We start from the raw sequence: 21,828 nt of genomic DNA, 5'->3' as shown, positions 1-21,828 counted from the left end.
TATGGGTTCAGTAATGCTGCGAGAATACACAGACCTTACAGCCAAGAGATTTGGGTTATCTATAATTTACAATGATTTCATTTGTGTTCTCATATTTACTCCCCAGTCCCGAGAGGTGAGTTTTTCTTTCTAACTCTAGTTTTGAAGTAACCACTCTTCACTGAGGCATCATGTGTACCAGACCATACCAAGTTCTTTATATAAATAAGATGACTTTATTTTCCTTGAAATGAATCTATGAGTTATTGTTGTTGTTCTCATTTTACAGATGAGGAAACAGACTCTGAATTTTAAGTTGCCCAAGGCAGTTAATCAATGTGGTTAGTAAGAAACCCAGAACTTCAGCATCCATACTCTGCTCTGTACGTTAAGTGATTTGTTCACAAGCACATAGATAGGACAACGTAGAGCCAGAGCTCCTGGCCTCAGGGTCTGTATTTTTTCACAGCACATTGAAGTCATATAGACTAACATTTTGAGTACTCTACAGTTCGTAAGAACAGGTTTGCAGTCATTGATGCATTTGATGTTCACATCTGCCTCATGATGTATTATTTTCTCATTTTTACACATAAGGGACCCAAGGCAAGAAGAAGTAAAATGACATACCTATTATTACACAGTTAACGGGGAGCTAAACTCAAATATAGTTTTGTTTGACTCCAAATCCCTTGATCTCTAGGATGTTACCCTTAAGACAAATCCATCCAGTGTGGAGGTTCTTAGTATTTGGTCTCTATAGAAGTCTCTTTGACTCTCTCACCCTTAGCTGTATTTTTCTTACACCTTTTTCCTCTTGTCCAAATCTGTCCCGTTTTCCCTCCTACCCTTCCCCAGGTTACAGCCCCCCTAAATAAAATAGCTTTTATATTATCAGTTTTCTACCCCGCACAAGAACATTCTTCTAGCAGGATTTCAGAGGAAAAGCCTCAGGGTCCACAATGGAGATATGTCATAGGGAAGGACATGGGGCCGGCTGCTTTGCTTCCTGCTTTGCATTTCATGGAGGCTGTGCCACACATATTTTGGAAATATTCATGAAGCTTTTTTGGCCTTAACTTTAGTTATACTCTAAAGTGCTTTTTCAAAAGACAACTACTGTGATGTACCTGGGTGGCTTAGTTGATTGAACGTCTGAGTCTTGATTTTGGCTCAGGTCATGATCCCAGGGTTGTGGGATCAAGCTCTGCATTGGGATGCTGAGCATGGAACCTGCTTAAGATCTCTCTCTCTCTCTCTCTCTCTCTCTCTCTCTCTCTCTCTCTCTCCTCTCCCCTGCTCATGCTCTCTCTCTAAAATATTCTTGGAGGGGCACCTGGGTGGCTCAGTCAGTTAAGCATCCGACTTCAGCTCAGGTGATGATCTCACGGTTCGTGGGTTTGAGCCCCATGTCAGGCTCTGTGCTGACAGCTCAGAGCCTAGAGCCTGCTTCAGATTCTGTGTCTCCCTCTCTCTCTGCCCCTCCCCTGCTCACTCTGTCTCTGTCTCTGTCTCTCTCTCTCTCTCTAAAATAAATAAACTTTTAAAAAAATTTAAAAAATAAAATAAAAATGTTTTTAATTTAAAATATGTTAAAAAAAAAAAAACAAAAAACGTCAACTACTCTGATCTGAGTTAGGTAGTAGCCAGCTGCCTGGACTGCTCTAAATGAATGGAAGTTACCATCTGAACTTTAGCACCATCATAAGGAGCAAGTAGACCATACAGCAGTCCTCCCTGTATTACTTTGGATTAGATTTGGCTGTGAGTTAAAGAGAGTCCAAAATGATAGTGGGTCATATAAGATAGATATTTATCTTTTCTTTCAAGTAAGCAAAGTCTGGAGGTAAGTAGTTCATGCCATCTCTATGATTGTGGCTGTGACCTCACAGACCAAGATGGTAGCATCCCTGCTCCAAGCAACAGGATGAAGGAATAGCCAAAGAAGAAGAGAGACAAATGGCATACACTACTTATTTCTTAAGGTTTCTAGAAATTACCATATAACAATCTGGTTTCCCATGTAGGGCCAAAACTTAGATGCATTGGCCACACCTGATTATAAGAGAGGCTAGGCAATGTGGTTTTTACTCTGTGGCCCGGTGTCCAGCTAAAAAAAATTTTAATTGAAATATATTTGACGTATAACATTGTATAAATTTAATGTGTACAAGAGCTAAGCATTTTATTACCCTGGAAAGAAGAACATGTGTATTGGAGGAAATAGATATGTGTCATATTCCCCAAATCCTTTATCTTAAACTATTTACTTATTCCTTTTAGTTGCCTTATTGGATTCACTCATTTGCATGCTTTTTATTGTAGAGAGACTATTTTGACATGGTATTAGAAGGGTCCCAAGGTCAGATTAGCTAGAGAAACATTGTATTCTGTATAGTGCTGTCTTCGAAGTTCTGCATACACATTCACAGGTGAAAAGTTCTTCTGGAAAGAAGTCTGCTTGGTATATTTTGAACAGTGTGTTAAAACTTATTTCCCACCAAACCTTTCTTCATAACATCTTGTAACACATAATACCCGGTGGAGCACCCTTTGGCAGATGTCGATTAAGCAGATCTGGAAGATTTGGATAGGTGTGGATGGGAAAGCCAATCAATCTATCAAGTACTCTGTCTACCCCTCCCCACCTTCCCACACTTTAACATGAATCTGTTTTCTCCCCTTTCCTTTCCTAGACTGACAGATCCCATTCCCACAACAGAGACTTCAATTGCACCACGTCAGAGGCCTAAGGCTGGGCAGACTCAGCCAAACCCAGGAATCCTTCCCATCCAGCCAGCTTTGACACCTCGAAAGAGGGCCACAGTTCAGCCCCTGCCCCAGGTTGCAGGTCAGTAACTAGGTTGGTTTGAAATTTGGTATACCTCTTTGTTATCCTGGACATTACACAAGTCTTGGGAAGCCTACTTTTGCTTCAGGATTGGAATTCAGAGGCACAAAAGAAATAATGGTTTGCCTTCAGGAACAAGAGGTGAACTCCCATTGAAATTATATGGCAAGTGGTTGTCCAAAGGAGAATCCTCTCACTGAATTTTGTGGGGGACCTTCATGACCACTGAAGCCTGATAACTCATTTTTTCTGGTCTTGGTCCTCATTTTGTGGCTTGGTCCATTCATCACATGCCTTCCTTTTTATTTCCTATATTTCTCTTTGCTTTTAAAGAAACAAGACCCTCCTCTTTTTGACAGAGGAATTGTTTCTTTAATGTTCTGTCTCTTAAAGTATCTGTTACCACTCTGTTTTGATATTCTGGTTCTAATAAGATAACTTAGTTTAGAGGATCTAAATTATCAAGTAACTGAACTTAGTCGTTACTTCCCCTATTAGGAAGCTGTTTTTGATGAATTTGGTAGTTATCTGCTTATAGCCAGGCATCTAGACTGGGGTTGCATAACTTACATGTAAAACATCAAAGAATGCTTTTGTCCTAAAGAATGCCAGTAAGTGCAAAGATCATGTTTGTGTGCAGGGGCATCTTACTGAACCTTGTTTTGAAAAATACGAAGCACATAGTTTAGCGAGAAGAAGTGCGAAGACAGGAGCACGTGGATCTTGGGGCTGTTGGTCCACTTATCACCCCCCTCTTTATTGCTTTGCCAAGAGAGAAAGCAAGCCGTTTTTGTCTGGAAGAATTTTAGGCCTTTATATGGAGTTTATTCTCATTACAGGATCCAGCAATCAGCCTGGCCTTTTAGCCAGTGTTCCCCAACCCAAAACCCAGCCCCAACCCAGCCAGCCTCTACCGCAGTCTCAGCCCAAGCAGCCACAGGCTCCACCCACCCCACAGCAGACGCCTCCCACTCCAGCCCAGGCTCTGCCCACTCCAGCCCAGGCCACCCCCCAGCACCAGCAGCAACTCTTCCTCAAGCAGCAACAGCAGCCACAGCCACAGCAGCAGCAGCCACCGCCATCTTCCCAGCAGCCTGCAGGCACGTTTTACCAGCAGCAGCAGCAGCAGCAGCAGCAGGCTCAGCAGGCTCAACAGGTAAGCTGTTCACAGTCTTCTTTTGCTTGGCATATCTGAGACAGTGCTGCGAAAAGGCGCAGTAGGTACAGGCATCTTCCTTGAGAAGCCCTGGGAAGGCAGAGAGCCACTAGACGTGACATCATTGCTTCTCCCAGAGGTAAATACTAGAAAACACTGAGTAGTGGAGCCGTCACTGGGACACTCACACCCCTTTCTCTTCACCTGGATGGAGGAACCTCAGCAAGGGAGATATTTCTTGAGAGAGAGAGAGAGAGAGAGAGAGTGAGAGAGTGCACAAGCAAAAGAGCATGAGCAGGGAAGGGGCAGAGAGAGAGGGAGACAGAGGATCCAAAGCAGGCTCTGCACTGTCAGCACAGAGCCTGATGTGGGGCTCGAACTCACAAACCTCGAGACCATGACCTGAGCCGAAGTCCGACGCTTAACTGACTGAGCCACCCAGGTGCCCCTCAAGGGAAATATTTTAAGGACTCTTCTCTCTTCTTTTTCTAATACAACTGCATCGTTACCATACTAGAATATTTCTTATTATTATAAAATATCCAGTAACATTTAACTCTTCCTGATGTCTCATGATTTAAGTTGGCTTGTTAGACTCAGGATCCAAACAAGGTCCACCACATGTTATATTTAGTTGTGATATATCTTTTTTCTATCATTATCTTTTCATATATCTTTTCTACATTTTTTTACTATGAACATATTCATTTTATAATAATTGACGTATCTTTTAAGTCTCCTTTTATTCACATATGCCATCTCCCTCCCTCTTTTTTTCCCCCCCTCTGCCATTCAGTTTTTTGAAGAAACTGGGTCATTTGTCCTGTAGTATTTTCCATCTCTGGATTTGGCTGATGCATCTGTGTGGTCACTTAATATGTTCCTCCATCCTCTGTGTAAACTGGTAATTTTTTGAGGCTTGCTCCATATTTTGATTCAGTTGACTCATTTCTTTGTTCTTCTGGTTGTATCACATCAGGAGGCGTGTAAAGTCTGGTTGTCTTCTCTTTTATTAATATTAAGATCAGTCAGGGAGTTTGATGTCTGTCTGATCCATTCATTTAATGCCCCTGATCAGTTGAGCAGCCACTGCTGATCATTTCCTAAGTCCATTAACTCCTTAGGGACGGCAACATGGTGGTATGCTAACCTTCCCCCTCTTCCCTGAGGGGCTGGAATTTTTCTGTGAAGAATTTTTCTCAACTACTTGATGACCCTGAAGTACTGTTTATACAGAAAAGGTAGAAAAAATGCTTGATTCTTTTCCCCCGTGTTTACCAGTTTTCAGAATGGGTTTGTTCCTAGTGTCATCTGATGGTGAACAAAGAGGTTTCTGTTCTGTTTTAGCATCGTCATGAACTTAGGGATTTTAACATATTTGATACATTTCCATGCATTGCCATTTTAAACATTTTATTTTGATGCTTGAATTGCCCCAGCTTTGGCCAGTGGAAGTCTTTTCAGATTGACTCTTGGGTCCTTTGGTGGTGACCCAGCCGTCTTTAATGGTTTCCTTGCTATTTAGTGTAACAAGCCCTTCCAGGGTCACTCTGCCCTTGACCTCGACCTGGATTTCTCTGAAGGAGCTCCATTTCCGTTTAATGGAAATCGTATTTAGAGACCACAATCTTGTTACTAAAGATATTCATTTGCTAATAGGTTGGTTATTGTTTTTAAGCCTTTTCAGTGGATACTTGGGAAATGTATTTTGTTCGTTTTGTTCTGTTAATAGAATATACACCATGAATCCATGGTATTAAGATTTCTTTGCCTTTTTCATTCTTAGAATGTTTAGCTCATTATTTTCTGCAGAGTTTGGCTATAAATTTGATACACAGGTTTATTTGTTTCATTTTGCTTTTGATTTATAGTTATTGCTGAATTTTGGTTTAATTTTGTTTCATTAAAATATAAAACAGTAACAGAATTTCAAAGTTAAATCTACAGAATTCTGTCCACTCCATCCCGTAAAAGAGAGAGAGAGAGCCCTCATTCCTGTTTACAACTTAAGAATATTCCCTTTTAAAGACACATAGCATGGTTTATTCAACCAGTCCCCTGTTGATAAACATTTGGTTGTTTCCAGCATTTTGCAGTTATAAACAGGCAGCTATTTATTGACATCAGCTTCTTTGCTAACCCTTTACCTTTGCCCCAGGAGGCAAACAGTGTCCTCTCAGTTAACTCTACAACTAAGTAACAGTGTTTGGGAAGTTCAAAGACAAGATCTTGACTTTTGTTAACCAGTAGGCCCTTGTTTGACCTCTGTGCGTGTATGCTTACTCTGTGTGTGTGTGTGTGTGTGTGTGTGTGTGTAGCACACAGTGCTTAGCAGTGCAGAGTAGAGGGATGGATAAGAAGTATCTGTATCCTGAGGCAGGGAGAATATAACTTGAAACAATTAGTTATCAGTGTGAGATCAAATATCCGTAAGTGCGGTAGAGTGTACTGAACATTTTGAATGTTTAAAGGTGGAAGAGTTAGTAAGATAGAGCCGTCGGGACATAATTTTCAGAAGGGCTTGGAAGGACTCTATTAGCTGGGCTAGGATTTAGGTCATTCTTTTCGGTGTCATCACTGCTTCATCCTGTTCATGAAGCATTTTGATCGTGGCTGCTCCCAAATCCCTTTATAAGCGGGATTACCTCTGTGATTGGGAGATGATTTATTAGCTTCTGTTACACTCCAGCATGGGGAGTCACAAGCTGCCCAGTCAAATGCAAGCCCTCAGGCTCGCCGTAGAAACCCACCCGGAAGCCAGCGTGCAGTGCAGGAGGCAGCACCGTGCAGTGGATGCAGCCTGGCAGTGGAAGGTGCCGCCGGGTCCGTTGTGGTGCCCCAAGGTTCCCCTCGTGAGTTGTCAGGCCAAGCTAAAAGACTTCTGCCCACCCTTGCCTTTGGCCTCGGACTGGGCTTAGTTGTGACTGAGACATTTGTGTCTTGTGGAACATTTTCAGAGACAGGCTTTCTTCACCTCCCGCTTTCTTGCCGCTCCCCCTGCTTAGTTTCAGGCAGTACACCCAGCAGCCCAGCAACCAGCAATTGCCCAGTTCCCTGTGGTGTCCCAAGGAGGCTCTCAACAGCAGCTGATACAGAACTTCTACCAGCAACAACAGCAGCAGCAGCAGCAGCAGCAGCAGCAGCAGCAGCTGGCCACGACCCTGCATCAGCAGCAGCTGCTGACTCAGCAGGCCGCCTTGCAGCAGAAGAGTGCTGTGGCAGCAGCACAGCAGCCCCAGACACAGCCGGCCGCAGCCCCACAGCCACCACCGGCCCAGGAGCCAGCGGTAAGAGCCAGCCAGGGCTCAGAGCAGAAGAGCACACAGTGAGGGCGGGCGAGAAGGTGGAAACCCGGCGGGGGGCTGGGGCGGGGCCCCTGTTTAGGCTGGGCCTCTTCCCCATTCTTATAGTTCAAATATTTGATTTTTTTTCTTGATATTTTCCCAGGTCATGATGAAGTATTCTGTAGAAGATAGAGGTTCTAAAAAAGATGATCCTAGGCCACTGATGAAGTGAACATTTTTATTTGTAATTCTAAAATTAGACTGGCAGAAAGAGTTGCATGTTGTCTCTATCAGTGCCACTGATGAGCAGTCAAGGACCTGGGTAGGATTAGAGCTAACCCCTTTCCCTTCGAGGGCCAGTTTGGCCATCGTGACCTTTTCAATCTCTGGAGGTTGGTGTGGGCTCCCAGCTTTACCCTGAGTCCTGAGGGTGCTTTATTTAGTTTTTGTCTTGGATGACATTACCAGCCACCTCATTGAAGTCTACTGTGCAGCCACCTTCGGGGGCCTCCTTGCTGGGACTGTTGACCGCGGCCTAACCCTCTGGGTCTCTAGGCATCTGAGTACTGTTTGAGCTGCCTTGTCATGCTAGAAACTGGGCATGTCCACTTCTAGAGACTGCCTGACTACAGCATCAGAACCCCTGCCTCCTCTCCTGATTGATCTGTACAGCTTCGGCATTCTCAGGCGCATGGTGTTTGGCCTCTACTAAGTGCTCTTAATTCTGTACCCACATATTTCTGAGTGACAGTGAAGAAAATATCATGGTGATAAAAAAAAGGCACTTTATGTATCCAGCCAATAGAGTATCACGGCTACTCTCTTATTCCCAGGGAAGTCCAACTACTAGACAAATGAAAGAAAAGTAAGAAGTCATCTTTCTGAGGATTGGTTTCTAATAGAGTCTTGTCGCCCATCTCAAACCAAAAAAAACCTTTATTCCTTCAAAAGGAAGCAGTACCGTAAATAGATTGTCTTCTTTGAGCGTCAGCTAAGTGTGTATTCAGTGTCTTTACACCTTCGTTTCTAAAACAGCACAGTCTTCCTGCAGGCGTGTGGTAGACAGCCACTCTCTGTGTTTTTAACAAGACCTAAAGTTCCTTTTGTTAATGGAAAAAGCGTTTTTAAAAAATTATTATATGATGTAGGTAGTTGAGATATTGTCTAGTCTAATCCCCTTGTTTAATGGAATTGGAAACTAGGCCCAGGCCAGCAAGGGATTACTCAAGACACACAGACTGACAACAGCAGAGCAAGGGAAGGAACCAAAGAATCCTGATCTGCGTTCAAGGATAATAACAAAGATGCTCATCCAGGGGGATGAAATGATCCACAGCCATTGACTACACTTCTTATAAGGTTCCCCCTTACTGTCCCTTTTTTGGGAATGAAATTATGAACCTTCTCCATGTTCCTTGGCTGAAAACATACTTTGAGCACTTGGCTTGAGAGTATTCTGTTGAGGGGATGAAGAAGGAACGGGAGCAGAGCATGCTTCTAGCCAGGAGCCAGAGAGCTTCCCAAATTTGCCATTCTCCAGTGACCCTTGGCAGGACTTCCCTGGAGAAGCAAGTGAGTGCATGTAAAAGATACCCTGCAGCCACCTTAAAGCAATAATCTGCAAAGGGAAAATGGCAGCCTACCGGAGATACTTTATTGCAGTCTTATTAGTAATAGCCAAAAGAATGAAAGTCACCTAATTGTTCAAGAACCCAACTGTGCAGCCATTAAAAATCATGGTTATAAAGTCTGTACAACAGTATGAATGCACTCATGAGGTAATGTTGAGATTGTGGGGAAAGTATGTACTTGACAAGAGACTTAAATATAAGATACCAAGAAGATAAGAAGAGTTGTATTAGAATACAGTACTAATTGTGGAATGGAAGTCGGAGTGTTTTTCCCCCTTTTGTATATATTCTTGCGTTCCTAGATCTGACTGTACTCCTTGTATAATTACATATTTTGTTCTTTAAAAAAATCTTTAGCAAGACCGACATCTGAGTCTGAGTCTGCTTTACTTCCCCTTCCACCGTGGTTTGTGTGTTCCTCCTCCCGCTTCCTAATCTTTGGCGGAGACATGATGGTGAAGAAAAAAGTCCTGAGCCTAGTAAGGAGACAAGGATTCTGTCCCCAGGTGACCCTGTGACCTTGAACAAGCAAGCACATAGCCTTAGGGTGCCTTGGTCTTGGTTCCTTTGAAGTGTGGGAGTTGGAATCTGTGCTCTCCAAGGTCCCTTTGACTCTCACATTCTTAGATTTGAAATGGCAATAAAACTTTCTGCCTGGGAGTGCTTGGGTGGCTCAGTCAGTTGCTCCTGAGCAGCTGGGATTGAGCCCCGTGTTGGGCTCTGTGCTGAGCGTGGAGCCTGCTTAGGATTCATTCTCTCTCTCTCTCTCTCTCTCTCTCTCTCTCTCTCTCCCCCCTCCCCCCCGCCCCCACTCACTTGTGCACTCTCTAAAATTAAAAAAAAGAAAATAAAACAAAAAAAAAAACCTGTCTGCCTGACATGGTTGTTGGGAGGAGTAGCTGAATGGGTTGGAGTCATTTTGTATTCATAGATTGCTGTGATAGGTAAGGTGTCCTGACGATAGAAGCTCTGTTCTTCAGTGTGCTGCATACAGGGATAGGTAAGAGGAAGGGACAGTGTTCTCCAGGGAGTCTGGACTCTTCAAAATAAAGAGACTCAACAGTTAAGTATACCTTTCTCAAAGTAATGAATTATCTTAACCTCCAAAAAATAAGCTAATCCAGTTCTGTTTGTAAAGCCATTCTGGTCTCCATGGGTACTGGCTTAAGGTTGGCTGTTGCAGGCACATCCTGAACCCCTGAAGGAAGTTTTGGAGCCAGAGCTCTGGTCTTTACAGGGCATTCTGCTTCTCCCTCAGAGGTGCCTCAGCTGCTTTACCCTCTGACCTTCGTTTGACTGATGTTTGAGCTTTATATTGTCATCCATTCAATTGGTGGGTGATTGTGTACTCAAACGTGCACATCACCTACCTCAGTAAAATTCAGACTCTGAATCAATATAAGGACAGAAAGTCCCAGGCTGCTCAGCATCCTGACCCAAGTAGCTGGACCCTCTGGTTCCCTTTCTCTCTCAGGACCTACCTTCGAAGACACAGAATGTGAAAACTGAGCTATAGCATGGACGGGGCATCTTAATCTGAGATGAGGGACCAGAGGGAAGCGATAGTGAAATACCTGGGGCCTTCAAGGTTCTAAATAATTCTGTCTCTGGACTGACAAAATTAAAGGGTTAGGTGGCCTTGTTAATACTATTTTTTGTTCCTCTTATTGATAATAGCACTTTGTAGATTGTGACTTAGGCTTCAAGTGTAACCAAGTGGCCACAAAGATGTTCCTATTGGCTTTTCTGTGGGGATAGTTTGTTCTGCCTCCTGAAAATGGCCCAAATCTCAAGACTCCTTGTGTTATTAGATCAGTTATCATCAAGCGCTTTTCAAATTTTTTATTTCTTACTAATATTATCTACCTGGTTCTTCAGTGCCTTTTCCAAACTGAAAGGTGGAACAGGTTAACCCCACTACCCCGATGCTGTACACATTTTCTCAGGGGAGGCACAGAAATAGAATCGTGTAGACCCACCTTATCAATGAAATAAAGAGGCTTAAGAACAAAATGAACAAAAAAAGCACTACCATTTATGAATCACAGTGGAATCCTAACTTATTCCTAACCAGTAGTCTGAGCTATATCAGAGTCGGGGGTCTCTTAGCAGGAATTATTCAGCTCAAATGTGTTTTAGCGGGGGGTGTGCCGTCATTGACTTCTGACCGTGGTGGTAGATTGTTTAAAACATGCATGCTCTTTGGAGGCATTCTGAATGAGTTCCTTTGTGACCTTGGAAGCTGAAAGTGGTCCTGTAGGATACATTCTCGATTTTTGGAGTTAGAAATAGCTTCTGCAGTCTTATGCTCTGGACTGTATGCATGATTAGTCTGGATAACATTGCTGATGAACGCTGAAATTTACATAGAAGCATCAGATAAATAGCATGTTGGTATCAGTCCCAGAGTTAAAGCTCAGATTGTCAAAAACTGGGTTTCTTTCTTTCTGGGTGTTATTGGTAAATTCAGCCATTTGAATCCCATAGTAGCTCTCATGTAGCATTTTTTATTATGCTTGTCTGTTTATTTGTTTTTCTTCCCCCCCCCCCCACTTTTTTTGGGGGGGGGTGGGGAACACTTGTCATTTTTCTTCCTAGCAGATTCAAGCCCCAGTAAGACAACAGCCAAAGGTTCAAACAACCCCACCTCCTGCCGTCCAGGGACAGAAACTCGGATCTCTCACTCCTCCATCATCCCCCAAGACCCAGCGTGCTGGGCACAGGCGGATTCTCAGTGACGTAACCCATAGTGCGGTCTTCGGGGTCCCTGCCAGCAAATCAACCCAGCTGCTCCAGGCAGCTGCAGCTGAGGCCAGCCTCAATAAGTCCAAGTATGCGGTGCTTCCTCTTTATCTTTCTTACTGCTGTGGGCCAGGGCTGCTGTGTGCCAGGGCTGTGTAATTCTTGGCATCTGCGTGTCGATGTGTGTAGATGTACATATAATGGTAGGTGTCTGTGTTTGTTAAGAAACTGAATTTGCCTGTAGTACGTAGACCATACTGATCTTAAGGAATAATTTCACATTTGCTTGACTGTTTCTATTCTCTCACCCATTTCATGTTCCACAGAGTATTTTTTAAACTTGTAGTCTGATCAAATCTCCATGCTGAAAATCTCTCATTTGGCTCCCCATTGCCTGTGGGTTATATCTGAACTCATTGGTTAACAGACCAAAGGCTGTTGTATCACATTGGTGGACTTGTCACTCTCCATCATCGCGAGCACTTTGTTCATCCTGTGCCCTCTCCCCAGACTGCCACTACCCTCCTTGTCCACCTGGAAATGCTTATTTTTTTCATCAAGATCCATGCAGAGATGACCTTTTCTTTGACCCTTTGGTATCATATATAAGCTTGTCTCAACCTTTTTTGAGCATGCATCACATTGTATCATCATTATTTGTTTGTATATCCAGCTGATCTAGCCTGTAAATTCCTCCAAGACAAGGACCATGTCTTAACCTTTGTAAATCCAGTGACTGGCTTTGTGCCTGAAATAAAGTAGATAGCAATGAGTGCTCGCTAGGTAAATGCAATTTCAGACCCTCAGCTTTCTTGGAATCATGTACTCTAATGTTAAAAATCTTTAAGTCATTAATTAAATGCAAAGTCTGAAGAGAGACTTTAGAAGAAAATTAGGTAATGATACCACAAGATAGTGATAACCATCTTTGTTTCCCTTTAACTGTGATGATGACCACTCACGGTGGCCCTTCATTCTCTGTGGGCTAGATCCTGACAGATGGGAGGCACCTGAAAAGACACCAGTCCTGGCCCCTCTGGGGTCAGTTATTGTGGATGTTACAGTGGGTGCCATAGGAGGCACAAGCCTAAAAACAGGTTGCTTTGGGATTCTGGATTGAAAGGACTTGCAGATGAGACCAAAAATCTAAGCAAGAGATGAAAGAAGTAGTGGGAGATAAATGATCATGAAGGAACGGGAGATATTCATTTCACACAGTGAGAAAAGTATCTGTGGAAAGTGTCCGATTGCTGGAGAAAGCGCTTGCTAATAATGGTTGGACCTAGAAAACAAATTGATCTCAAACAGAGAAAGCAGATTGACCCTTTTTCAACTTTTTCATTTCGTGGGGGTGGGAACCTACCTAGGTCTGCAACCACCACTCCATCAGGCTCTCCTCGGACCTCCCAGCAAAATGTTTATAATGCTTCAGAAGGTTCTACGTGGAATCCCTTCGATGACGACAATTTCTCCAAACTCACCGCTGAAGAACTACTGAACAAGGACTTTGCCAAGCTGGGGGAAGGTGAGCGATTGGTGTCTTTCTGTGATTCTTAAAACCCTAGCTCCAGAGGGGCATGCCTGTGAAAATGGAGGGTTGGCTCTTTCTTTCCCTCAAAGGCTTGATTTCGAAGTACGTGTGCAAACTGGTATGTTTACCAGGGCACTGACGTCTTTCCATCCTCAGGAACTCCTGGCCTGTTGCAGGCAGGGGCACGGAGAGTGGGACTCTTTTAGGAAGGATTTGGTAGCAGAGCTCAGGATGGTAGTGTCAAGCACGGTCACTCCTCAGACAAGTGTGATGGGTTTCTCGTCCTATGTGTGTTTATTGTCACAGAAAGTTGTTACTGCTCACCCAGGAGAGTGTGCTGCCCTCACGTGAACATTGAATCTCTCACCATGATTAGAATTCTGACTGCGAAAAGGCAATCAAATGAATAGAAGGCACCATTTCTACTGTCAAAAACCCACAGTCTGTTTTGGAAGGCAGGACACAGATACACACACAGGCATGCAACATGCACTTTGGGAAAACCACAGCACGTTGGGAAAATCCTTCGAGAAGAGTACCTCAGCATTAGACAAGAGCACAGGGTAAAGGAATGATCAGAACCGAGTGAATGATACGGACTTTGACCAGACATTTTAACTTTAGCTATTATTTTATAGATATCTTTTAAAAATTTGTATTACTTTCTTATCCTTTTATTTATTTTTTTGTAGTTTATTTATTTATTTTTGGGTTGAGAGCACACACACAAATGCATGCACAAGTAGGAGAGGGACAGAGAGGGGGGATCTGATGTGTGCTCTGAGCTGACAGCAGACGGTCCGATGTGGGGCTCAAACTCATGAACGGTGAGATCATGGCCTGAGCCAAAGTTGGATGCTTAACCAACTGAGCCATCCACGTGCGCCTTCTTATCCTTTTAAGCCAAAGATAGGGTATAGGATTTAACTCTGACAGTCAACTAACTCATTGTCAAATTATTTCATTGTTATGTATGCCAGTTATTGTTCTAGAATAACAGAAATACCTTCATGGGCTATTGAAAACTCTAGTATTTTTGCACTTGATTAAAAGACTGCCAAACTTAGGGCTGCCTGGGTGGCTCAGTTGGTTAACCATCCGACCTCGGCTCAGGTGATGATCTCGTGGTTTGTGGGTTCGAGCCCTATGTCAGGCTCTGTGCTGACAGCTCAGAGCCTGGAACCTTCAGATTCTGTGTTTCCCTCTCTCTCTGACCTTCCCCCGCTCATGCTCTCTCTCTTTCTCTCTCTCTCTCTCTCAAAATAAGTAAACATTAAAAAAAAGAGACTCCTAGGTTTTAAAATTCTTGTGTCTATTTTTAATAATTTCCTGTCTCTCTTCTGTCACATTGAACTGCTACCATTGTTCCTGTCCCTTGTGACGTCTCAGTCCCACCGTTTCCCCCACGCCCCCTTCTCATGTCCACTCCTGAACTGTTTCCACCACAGAAAACAGATTGGCAAACTCATTAGAATTACATAAAAATAAATGGATTTAGAATAAGGACTGGAGGCATCCTGCTCTGAGTAAGGTGCTTGAACCTTCGGGCTTTCGCTCCAGCCATCTCTTTTGTGGCTTTTTACTTATTTATTTGAAAAAATTTTTAGTGATGATAAATATACGTAACATAAACATTAGCTTCTTAACCATTGTTAACTGTACAGTTCAGTAGTGTTAGTTACATACTCACTGTCGTGCATCCAATCTCCAGAACTCTTTTTTGCCTTGCAAAACCAATGTGCGATCTTTGATTCTTAAAACTTCCCTCCTTTTCTCACTGTTGTCTCCGTTATTGCAGTGACTAGACAGAGACCTTTGAATAGCTGAGGTGTTGCCATAATGCAGTAAAAAAAAGTCTAGAAGTCACTTCAGAAGGTGCCCTTCATCTCCTGCATGTATGTGCACATCATGGGATTTTGCTGGAATGAACTGAGTGGTATTTTGTCTCTCCAGGCAAACATCCTGAGAAGCTTGGAGGCTCAGCTGAGAGTTTGATCCCAGGCTTTCAACCAACTCAAGGTGATGCCTTTGCCACTCCCTCATTTTCTGCTGGAACAGGTTAGTATAGCAAACGTGTGAAACACAGGGCTTACCGTTGTTAACCTCCACAGATAACTCTGGCACACCAGTGAGCCCCAAATCTTGGTGTTAACTTATGTTTTCTTTTATTCAGAAGATTTCCAATATTAAAGATCGGGGGAAAAAAAAATCTGGAATCACTTGAATTCAAATGTTTCTCTTTGGTTCACATACATACTTTAAGCAAATGGTTCTCTTTGGTTCACATACATACTTTAAGCAAATATTTCTAAATTTAAGAACATCATTCTGTTAATCTCTTTTAGGTTAGTTATTTAGGTTCTGTGGAATGACTTGAAGAATTCTAAGAATTAGATGTTCTATCCTGTATCCAAGACTCTACTGAGCTGTGTTTTTGTGCATGTGTGTGTGTTTATGGGGAGAGGGAGATACCTTTTTTAAAAAATTAGGCCTTTTTTAAATTAAAGAAGCAATAGTAAAAAATTAATTTTCTCCTTTATTAACAGAAATTATACATAGTAAACTATACTTCGATTAACATTTCTTAAAAATTAAAAAAATGATACATATTTATTATATAAAAGCAATATTTATAGAAAAGCATAGGGAAGAAAGTTAAAATGCCCATAATCTCACCACTGAGAAACAGCTCAGGGATACCATTTTGGTTCCTGTTAGTGGCATTTGACATTTTTAGGGTCACAGATATCTTGTGAATCTAATGAAAGTTATAGATCTTCTCCTTCATGAAAATACATGGCCACAATTTTGTACACAGTTTTTAACCTCAGCTTAAGACTCTAATGTACATCTTTATCGTCCTATTTTAAAACCAAATTTTCTCACTTACTAAATCTGGCACATTTCCCACATCATTAAAGAAGCTCTTAAATTTTAAAAAGATCTGCATTAAATTGCTTCATATGCATTTGTCCTAATGTATTTAGCCAAGTAACCTCTTTTTTAAACATTAATTTGCTTTCACTGTTTTACTATTATATTTCCCTCGGCGGCAGGTGTGAGGTTTTGAGTGTATGTGTGTGTATATATATGTATATGTACGTATATATATATACGTATGTACGTACATATGTATGTATATATGTATATGTGTATATATATATTCTGTGTACATATGGAATGTGATATACTTCTGAAATTGATCATTTTAGTTGTATGGATTAATTTCTGATTTTAACCTTATATATTCTTTCTTTCTTCCTGCTTTCTTTAGGTGTGCAGTAGTTTTTCTAACTTCATGTATACATTTCTTATTGGAACTTTGGCTGTCATTACATAATATCCTTTACAGTTTCTTTAAGATAACTTGTAGGAGTTTATTTATTCAGTCAGAAGATATGTGTCTTTTAAGGCTTTGGTACCTGCTTTTAAATTGGCCTCTGGGAACGCTGTACAAATTTTATTTTGATCAATAGTGAATGAGAGTAATTTTTCTGCCATTTCCTCACCCAGCCCAGTTCAGAGGCTGTACACAGAGGACAGTATCTACTGGCCATTTTTATTTCTTCTGGGATATGTATTGTTCATGTCCTTTGCCTTTTTTTCTCTTCTTTTTTTTTTTTGGGGGGGGGGTCCTGTGTTCATTTTGTTCTTATTAATTTGTAAGAGCTCTTCCTATGTCCTATATTGTAAACATTTTCCCCAGCCTGTCATTTGTCCTACACAAGTATCATCTCATCTGACCCTCTCAACAACCCTATTATCTCTTCTGACCCTCAACACATCTCTACATTAGTCACAGGTGAGGTAACTGAGCACAGTCTAGTCTCTTTTCCAGGGTCACAGAGCTAGGATGTGGCAGAGCTGGGACACCAACCCTCTGGCTCCAGAAGTTCCTCTCTCAAGTTTCCTGCCACAGAATGAGGCAAATTTACTAATATCTTTTTTAAAAATCATCTGCAGGTTTAAATTTTTTTAAGTAAAATAAGATAGTGCATTTAAACCTTTTATAATATTTGTATACATCAATTTTAATTGTATGTATTTGTGTTTCTCTTTTTCTTAGTAACTTTAGTAGAGATTTTGCTGTTTTAGTATCTTTCAGAGACAGCTCTTAGATTTATAAAATCTACCGTTTTTCTGTCTTCTAATTCTTTAACTTTTATTTTTTTTGATTACAGATCCCTGTTTTTCTTAGGTTTGCTTTGCCAGTATTAAAAGGAACATCTAGTAAAATTCTTAAAAATATAATAAAAGTGTTTAGAGTTTTTCTCCCACCATAGCAGTGATTTTCAACCAGCGTGAGAGTGGGGAGAGAGACTAATTATAATCTGCAGGAAGACTTCTCCACAGATACTTCAATATTCTCTTTTCTCCTCTCTTTAATTGCCTACCCCACCCTGACCTTTGAAGATTAAACTGATTATTGAGAGTGCTTTCTAATAGGTGTGTTTCCCTCGTCGGAAAAAAAACTGGAGTTTTAACCGTATCCTGTAAGCCTTCAGATGATATTCTTATGTTATTATTTTGGAATCACATTGGACTTCTTTGGGGGATGTGCTTTTTAATATTAAATAGTTAAAATTCTTTGTGTTATTTTCCATTTTCAGCTTTGTTCTCTTGCCTGTGTGATTTTTTTTTTTAATGTTTATTTATTTTTGAGAGAGAGAGACAGAGAGCATGAGAGGGAGAGGCAGAGAGAAAGGGAGACACAATCTGAAGCAGGCTTCAGGCTCTGAGCTGTCAGCACAGAGCCCGATGTGGGGCTTGAACCCACGGACCATGAGATCATGACCTGAGCTGAAGTCGGACACTTAACTGACTGAGCCACCCAGGCGCCCCTTGCCTGTGTGATTTTTAAATGCACTGATAATTTGATCTGGTTTCAAGTGCTTAAAGTTTGATATGCCACACAGTTGCCTAAATGTACCAAATGTATGAAGCATTGACTGTTGTCCTTGGGATAAAGCATCACAATAATGTCCAGCTATGGTACTGGGTAGAATATAGTTTCCCCAGAAAGGGGGTCATGGAATAAGTAAGCTTTAGGAAAGTCTTCTTTGCTGTTGAATCCTAGCATTTAGTATAGTGTTTGGTTCCGTACAGATTGTTGAATGAATGAAAAGCTACTTTTTGCCAAAGGATAGGAGCTTGGATTTACCACTGTTAATGGTAGAGGCCCCTACACATTTCCCTTCTGCTCCCAGTTTCAGTGCCTTTGATTCCTACTTACCACGTTTTGTTGTTTGTTTTGTTGTTCATTTGTCTGTATGAACTGGTTTTTTAAATTTTTTTTTTAATGTTTATTTCTGAGACAGAGCATGAGTGGGGGAGGGGCAGAGAGAGAGGTAGACACAGAATCAGAAGCAGGCTTCAGGCTCTGAGCTGTCAGCACCGAGCCCGACGCGGGGCTCAAACTCACAAACCTCAAGATCTTGGCCTGAGCCGAAGTGGTCGCTCAACCGACTGAGCCACTCAGGTGCCCCTGTGTGAACTGTTTTTAAAACAGTTTTTATTTTTGTTGTAGCGTCTTCTTCCCCTTTATGCTTACTTTGTAGTCTATAAATGGCCATATTTTTCTTGAGGGACTTAAACACCTTAAACACATTTGAGTAGAGTTATGACAGTAACAGCAGCGAAAATGTACTGAGCACTTGCTACGTGCTAATAAGCCCACTGGTTAAGTGCTTTTTTATTCATTATCTCAGGTGACCCTTAAAACAGCCCATGGGAAATTAAAGTGACCTGCCCAAGGTCACAACTGGAGAATGACAGGATAGAGATCTGAACCCGAACAGCCCAGTCCAGCAGCTGTAGTCATAACCATATCTCAAGAACCTTTGTAAATCAGTGACACTAAGCTTTTTACAAACATTATAAAACATCTTCATATTTTTTTCATCTTATCCAGTCTTTTTAAATGAACATGTGGTATTTTTCCTTCTTTCTTGTCTGTGGTATAAACTTTTTGTGTTTGTGACGCTTTTCATTCTTTACACAAGAAGGAAAATTATAGGGGCTCCTGGGTGGCTCAGTCAGTTAAGCACACAACTTCAACTCAGGTCATGATCTCATGGTTTGTGAGTTCGAGCCCCGCGTCGGGCTCTGTGCTGACAGCTCAGAGCCTGGAGCCTGCTTCGGATTCTGTGTCTCCCTGTCTCTCTGCCCCTCCCCTGCTCATGCTCTGTCTCTCTCTCAAAAATAAATAAACGTTAAAAGAAAATTTTTAAAGAAAGAAAATTATATCTAAACCCCAGAAATTAATATGTCCTCATTTGTATGAAATATAGGATAGCACCATTTTCTACGAGTTTTCTAACCAAGCTCAGACTGTTCACTGATTTTAAACCATCTGATCAACAAGGAAGGAAATAAACAGGAAATTTCATAAGTCAGGGAGGATGGCAGAAGGGTTATTTTAAACATTTTTTATGGTAAAAGCTGCAAAAATGTTGATGAACTGTGTCCATATGTTGCAACAGACATCTGGAACTTGACATTGTGCTTCTTTATTTAACATATTTTTCTGTTAAGTTATATACATTCGTTAGTGTAATTTTGGAAAAATGACTAAAAGCCCAAAGAAGCAAGATAAAAGAACTCACAATCCCACTCCAAGAGGAGAACATTGCTGACATTTTACAATATTTGTGTCCATAATTTTATTTCTACACATATATACTTTTTTTGAAGATGAATGTATCCAGTTATATAATTTGTTTTTTTTCTTTTAATATATTTCATTTTGTCTCGTTTAAAAATTTTTTTAGAGATTTTAAGAGCAGTGATTTTATCCCTGTCTTCCTCCATCTACCTTTAAAGCAACTTAAAAACCCACTTTAATAACCTTCTCAAAATGACAAAATTATAGAGATTGAGAACAGATTAGTGAATTCCAAGAGGTAGGGACTGGAATAAGGAGTGTGTGACTATAAAGGAGAACAACAAGGAGGTCCTTTTGTTTGATGGAACAATTCTATATCGTTGTGGTGGTGCCTATGCTAATCTATACATAGAGTCTAACTGCAAAGAACTATACACACCCAGACGAGTGTATGTGAAAACTGAATAAAATTAGTTAACAATATTGTAACAATGTCAGCGATTTTGTCCTACAGTTGTAAAAGATCTCACCATGGAAGGAAACTGGTTGAAGAAGGTTCCCAGGACACTATGTACAGCAATTTCCTATGATTTCATAATTATTTGAAAATAAAAAGTTTTAAAAAAACCACTCTATAGAGATTTTAATTACTGAGCAAACTGAATATTAAAATGCAGCGTAAAGAATAGTAAAGTAGAAAGCAGCAAACCTGTGTTCTGATCCTGGGTTTGCTGATAGACCTCTGGCTAGTCTTTTAACTTCTGGGCTTCGTTTTCTTTTCTGTAAAGGAAGAAAATTGTGCTAGAAAATCGTAAGATCCCTTTAAGCCCTGATATCCCATACGGTGTATAGATTTCTATAAATCTGTGAGTTTGCCAGATACAGAATAAATGTCAATAAATGTTAGATGTAGTCCAGAGGTTAGGGCTTGCAACAGGCAGGAAGTCTATTTCTGTTTCTTTCTGTCTTTCTGCCTAGCATGCCTAGACATTTGGTGATACCATGACCTCAAGAGGGTAAAGGGCACGTTGGAAGTATGTATACATATGTGCTAGATTACAAAACAGGCAGTGTTTGTTTATATGCCAAAATGTGTGATACGGATAATAATCGCTACAGGAATTCTGGAAGAGACCACCATAGGCTTCCACACAAAGAAGAAGTAGAATTTCAGGGGTATGAATATAGTACTAGTTTTATCATTAATTACATCTTTGAGTATGTTGCAAGGACTGGATTATATATCTCATACATATTTTGCCTTTCCCCTGGATTATATCCGCTCATCCATCTTTCTTCTGCCTCTAAGTTTAGATTTACTCTGCAATTTGAGCTGTTGGGTTAATAGATGCTAAATTCATCTAGATTTACTTGATGTTTTCTGCTTTTCTCTTTTTTTTTTCTCTCTCCTTGACCCTTTCTTCCCCTCCAACCCACTCCAGCTGAAAAAAGGAAGGGTGGGCAGACTGTGGACTCTAGCCTCCCACTTCTAAGTGTATCTGATCCTTTTATCCCTCTTCAAGTACCTGATGCACCAGGTAGGTAAACAGAGCTGCTCTGAGCCTAAGCAGGTTGATTCTTGTGTTCCAGGGTTTCTTGAGAGTTGTTTAAACACTCCATGAAAAGGATGTGAAATCCAAGGCCTATTAATAGGTTCTATTGTATATTTTTTGGTAATGGGAGGGCCTGTGTATTGGAAAGAACATTAATCTAATATGATTGTAACATGTCGAGGGGGACCTGTAAGCATGTGATAGAAGGAACAAAATGCCAATAGTGGTTATATGATAATTTCCTGGCCGGTACTGATTTTCCTATAATGGGCTTTTATTTTCTAAATAAAAATACATAATAAAAGTTAAAGGGAATATGAGTCAGGAGACCCAGGTTCCCTTCCTGGCACTTCACCTATCTGAAAACCTTCTGGACTTGACTCTTCATCGGTGAAGTAATTTGGACTGTATGAGTTCGAATATCGCTTTAGGTCTACCATATCTGATTTTTAAGTGAGCAGTCTAAAAAAGGAAGAAATTGTTAGTGTGTTCTGATT

At 41.2% G+C, this 21,828-nt stretch overlaps 1 protein-coding gene across 4 annotated transcripts in view; it reads left to right on the top strand.

The window, feature by feature from the left end:
- AAK1 (AP2 associated kinase 1) overlaps positions 1-21,828 on the top strand; it is a 165,304-nt gene that overhangs the window by 113,444 nt on the left and 30,032 nt on the right. For 2 of the 4 annotated variants that reach the window (XM_047069632.1, XM_047069630.1), the window contains exons 11-16: positions 2,676-2,830; positions 3,670-3,986; positions 6,992-7,273; positions 11,500-11,732; positions 13,011-13,168; positions 15,128-15,232. In XM_047069632.1, coding sequence (XP_046925588.1) covers positions 2,676-2,830; positions 3,670-3,986; positions 6,992-7,273; positions 11,500-11,732; positions 13,011-13,168; positions 15,128-15,232 — 1,250 coding nt within the window. Of the gene's footprint in view, positions 1-2,675; positions 2,831-3,669; positions 3,987-6,991; positions 7,274-11,499; positions 11,733-13,010; positions 13,169-15,127; positions 15,233-21,220; positions 21,317-21,828 lie in introns of all 4 variants that reach the window. The other 2 variants (XM_047069631.1, XM_047069633.1) reach the window with 2 other exon arrangements.

Source organism: Lynx rufus, unplaced genomic scaffold (assembly GCF_022079265.1).
Source record: "Lynx rufus isolate CCGP_SWC_20201006 ecotype Redwood Valley unplaced genomic scaffold, mLynRuf1.p SCAF_8, whole genome shotgun sequence".
Classification (NCBI taxonomy): Eukaryota; Metazoa; Chordata; class Mammalia; order Carnivora; family Felidae; genus Lynx; species Lynx rufus.
The sequence above is the reverse complement of the archived record's forward strand: the minus strand, read 5'-3'. Positions and strand labels throughout refer to the sequence as shown.